Below are 4,473 nucleotides of genomic sequence, written 5' to 3'. Positions count from 1 at the left end.
CCCACCATTTGCATTCCGAACCCCCCCCCGGCAGTGGGGCTGGGGCTGGTGCTCTGCCCTGCCCCCCTGCAGGACCCTCTGGGCTGCCAGCTCTGCTGTGGGGCAGGAGGGCTTGGCTGACTCTGGGGCTTGTGGTTTTGTGCTTCCCCTGGGACAGGTTGGCCCTCTCCAGTTTAAATAAGCACACAGAAGCTGTGGTTTACTACAAAAAAGCCCTGGAGCTGGATCCAGAGAATGATACCTACAAATCCAACCTGAAAATTGCAGAGCAGAAGATGAAGGAGACTCCCAGTCCAGTGAGTTCTGAACCTGGAGCTGGTTGGGGGGAGGGGGTGAGCTCAGCAGGAGGGATCTGGGGCTGCATCTGGCAGAGTCTGGGTGGACTGGGCTGTGCTGGGAATCGTGTGCAGGCAGAGGGAGATGAGTCCTGGGAATCTCCTCTGGAACCAGAGGGAAAGGTCTCTGCTCCAGCACAGCCACCCTGGGTTTGGCAGAGCTGCACAACCAGGCTGATGGCACAGGAGGGGTTTGAAGCAGCAGTTTTGCCTGCAGCACCTTTCTTAATTAAAGTCAGTGCTCCTAAAATGCAGGTTTGTCTTGTCAGTGACTTGTCAGCTCTGCCAAGGGGGCTGGCTTCCTGAAGTTTTTTTTCCCTGAAGAAAAGAAACCTGGAGGTTTCCTGGCTGGAAAGCTGCTGCCTGCCCTGCTGCTGGGCTGTGTGCAGGAACATCTTAGTTGTAATTTTGAAGGGCATTTTTATGCTCTAAAGACCAGTGGGTGTGTGTAACTGGGCTGGGGGGCTCAGCTGGGCAGGGGGGGATCCTGAGGCAGAGCTGCCCCCCTGAGCCTCATCCCTCAGCCTGTGGGGCTGTGGCTGAGCCCCACAGAGGGTTCTGGACAGGGTTTGCTGTGGGTTAAGGTGGGTTCTGGTGACACTGGGAGTACAGTGGGAATGTTGGGGGGATGCAGCAGGGGGAGCAGCAACTGCCTGTGGCTTCTCTGTCCCTGCAGACGGGTGGTCCTGGAGGATTCGACTTGGCTGGTTTGCTGAACAACCCTGGCTTCATGAGCATGGTAGGTGGGGCTGGGCAGGGTGGGGTGCAGCAGGGGGTGCAGCAGAGCAGGGTGGGGCAGCAGGGCAGGGTGGGGGGCAGCAGAGCAGGGTGGGTGCAGCAGAGCAGGGTGGGTGCAGCAGGGCAGAGGGGGTGCAGCAGAGCAGGCTGGGGTGCAGCAGAGCAGGGTGGGTGCAGCAGGGCACAGCACGGGCAGCTCCTCTGGCACTTCATGGATTTGTTTGGGTGTCTGTGGGAGGAGCCTCTGCTGGTGTTTCACTGAGGTCACATAAAAAGCCAGTGGTTTATTCCCAGGCTTTTCCCTGCCAACGTGCTGGGTGTGGAAAGGTGCCTGTTCTGCCTTTCCAGCCTGCTCTGTGTGTGACTCTGCTTTCCCCAGCTGTTTGTGTCCCTGTGAACTGTTCCCAAGCCCTTCTGCCTTGGCTTTGTGTGGCTGAATGGCACCACATCTGCCTCTCTCCCCACTCTGTGCTGACTCAATTGGCTGTGTTGGGTTTTTTTCTCTCCCCTCTTTAAACAGGCATCCAACCTCATGAACAACCCACAGGTGCAGCAGCTGTAAGTTGGGTCCCATCTTCTGTTTCCTCTTTGAGTTGCTCTCTGGTGTTTGCAGTGGGTCTGAGCTGGGGGGAGGGGGTGGGCAGCCTTTAGACCCCCCCATCACCTGAGCTAGTGTGTGTTTGGGTACTGGGGGCTGTGCTGAAAGGGGTGGAAACATTTGCAGGAGGGATTGTGGCCCTGGAACTGGGGAGCTTGGGGCCTGGAGCACCCCCAGGGGTGAGGCCAGTTGGATTTCCCCACCTTGCTGCAGAAGAACGTGCAGATAACTTCACCCTCCCTGCTCACTCTCCCCTCCCAACACAAACCAAGCCATTTCTGTCTGGTTTTTCCTGCTCTGATCCGTGTCTCCTGTCCCTGCAGGATGTCAGGGATGATCTCTGGTGGCCACAACACCATGGGGGCCACGGGCACCAGCCCCTCCACCAACGACCTCGCCAGCCTCATCCAAGCGTGAGTAGATCTGGGGCTTCCCCTGGGCTGCTCAGGCCCCGGGTTTGGGGCTTTTCTGACCAGAACCAGAACCTCCAACTCAGGGCTGGGGAAGGCCTCCGGGTTGGGTGCAGGTGCTGCCTGTGCTGGTGCTGTGAGCTGCTCCCTGGTGTGGAGCTGTGGGCTGTGGAGTGTCCTGGCAGCAGGACGGGTGTGGGTGTGAGGACCCTGATGTCACCCGTGCTCCTTCCCCCCCAGGGGCCAGCAGTTTGCCCAGCAGATGCAGCAGCAGAACCCTGAGCTAATAGAGCAGCTGAGGAGCCAGATCAGGAGTCGAACTCCAAGTGCCAGCAATGATTTTTTGGAATGAGCCCTGCAGGTGAGGCTGCAGCTGCAGCAGGGGGGCTTGGCCCAGTGTCTGGTGGCTTCACTGAGCACTTTGCTGTGTCCCCTGGGTGCTGGCTGGGATCTCTGCACCCCAGGGACAGTGAAGGAGAACTTCCCTCACCCACTGCAGTGCCTGGCACATCCCTGCTTTTATTCCACGAGGGGTTTGAGGGACGCTTGATCTCCTCAAAGGCTGAACCTGCACATCTCTTGTCTCCCTGTCCCTGCAGAGCAGCCCCTGGGAACTGTTCTTTGCTTTACCAACTGGAAGCCATGTGCGTGTTGCCATTTCTGGAGTTGGAAGTGTCCAAGAGGGGGGGGAAGAAAAAACAAGGAAAAACAAAACACTTGGTATGACCTGCATGTTAGAGACAGACTCACTCCTGCCCTCGTCTTCATCCCTGCTCCTCCTCCTCAGCCTTCCCATTAGTCTTGAGTTTTTTGCTCCTCTGGAAGATGCAGTGAGCTGAGCACAAACCAGCACCAGGGTCTCTGCAGAGCCAACGACCCACACTGTTACATTTCTGCTCTTTGCTACGTGGGGATTTTTTTTAACCCGTTTCTGAAGGCCAAGGCTCTTCAGCACAGGACCTGTGCCCCCTCCTGCCCACCAGCCACCTCAGAGGAGTGTTCACGTCCTGCCTAGGCCCTGTTTAGTCTCCCTGCTGGTTACCAGGTGGTGATGTGGGATCACTCTGGAGCTCACGGGACCTTCTCCAGGAACGGGGTTTCTGTTGGATTAGTTGCCCTGTGTCTCACACACAGGTGGGTGGTGGCCTCTCCAAGGTCAGTGGAGACGTGCCAGGGGGTTGGGACTGGCCAGGCAGAGTTTCCTTGGTGTTTCCAAGTGTTTCCTGCTTGGGCTTCCTTCCCCATCCTGGCAAAACTTGGTCTAGTGTGTCCCAGTTATGGCTCATTGTGGGAGTGACCCAGCCTGTGAGCCTGGTAGGTGGACACTGGGAGATGATGGTTTTGTTGGTGTTCAAAAGGGTTGTTTTATTTTGTTTCTTCTGCTTTTTTTAATCTGTCTGTTATGCATGGAAGTAATCAGCCTGATGGTGGGAATGGAGGGTGCCTGAGAAGAGGGAATAAAACCTGCTTGGATAGTCAGGAATCCAGCAGCAGGGGTGGGTGAGGAGCAGCTGCCAGTGAAGAGCTGCAGCCACCTCCAGCTTTCCCCCCTCCTCTGCTTCCCTGTGCCAGGAGCCAGTGCCTGTGCCCTTCCTCAGGCAAAGGGAAAACTCTGCCCAGTTCCCCCAGAGGTCACTGGCTGAGGCTGGAGGTGGGAGCTGCTTTCCAGGAGCTGTGGGGTGGGGGTGGGGAGGTCCCCTCTGCACCCCCAGGGCAGCTGGGCTGGGTGCAGGATGGAAAAGCCCTTCAGGAGAGCTGGGAGGGAGGGAGGGAGCAGGGGAGACGGGAGATGAATATCAAGGAAAACAAACGATTTGTAAAAATGCTCCATAAAGTGATCACGTGGTTGGTGTAACTTGTGAAGAATAAAATATTTGGACACTTTCTTGGTTCTCCCTCCTGCCCCGGGTGCCTGAGGAGAGACCTGGGGCCTGTCTTGGGTTCAGGGCTCTGCTCCCTGGGGGACCCACCAGGGGATTGATCCACTTCTCCCTGGTGGTTTCTGCTGGTTTCTGCAAAATACAAACAAGATCTGCCCCTTCCTGCTCCCTTGAAGTCCCTTCAGCTGGTTTTTGTGCCCTGGCCAGAGGTTTCAGACTTCAGGACTGTGGAAAGAAAAAGCTCAAGAATTAATTGTCCAGAAGGAGGAAACCAGGGATTTTTCCTCCCTGTTTGGATTATTTTGGTGCTGTTTCCTTCCCTATCAATCTCTGGACGATTTTCTACCCCCGAGCTCCACGTGCCCCCGTGTGGGGCGGTGCCCGGGCCGCGCTGGGGGAGCAAAAGAAAAACAAGTGATTTTCCAGGTGTCTCAGCCCTGCAGGGACCGACCTGTGTGGTTTTCACCCAATTTCCGTCTTTCTTTCACCAAAACTGGGGGCGGCAGGTCCCG

The 4,473-nt window shown here is 56.9% G+C and overlaps 1 protein-coding gene across 1 annotated transcript in view; it reads left to right on the top strand.

Annotated features, from left to right (window-relative positions):
• The window catches only part of SGTA (small glutamine-rich tetratricopeptide repeat (TPR)-containing, alpha), a 7,787-nt gene extending 5,354 nt beyond the window's left edge, over positions 1–2,433 (top strand). The window contains exons 8-10 of the mRNA XM_010005322.1: positions 1,594–1,631; positions 1,995–2,084; positions 2,322–2,433. Coding sequence (XP_010003624.1) covers positions 1,594–1,631; positions 1,995–2,084; positions 2,322–2,433 — 240 coding nt within the window. The remainder of the gene's footprint in view (positions 1–1,593; positions 1,632–1,994; positions 2,085–2,321) is intronic.
• Positions 2,434–4,473: the final 2,040 nt, after the last annotated feature.

This window comes from Chaetura pelagica, unplaced genomic scaffold (assembly GCF_000747805.2).
Source record: "Chaetura pelagica isolate M959 unplaced genomic scaffold, ChaPel_1.0 scaffold899, whole genome shotgun sequence".
NCBI lineage: Eukaryota > Metazoa > Chordata > Aves > Apodiformes > Apodidae > Chaetura > Chaetura pelagica.
The sequence above is the reverse complement of the archived record's forward strand: the minus strand, read 5'-3'. Positions and strand labels throughout refer to the sequence as shown.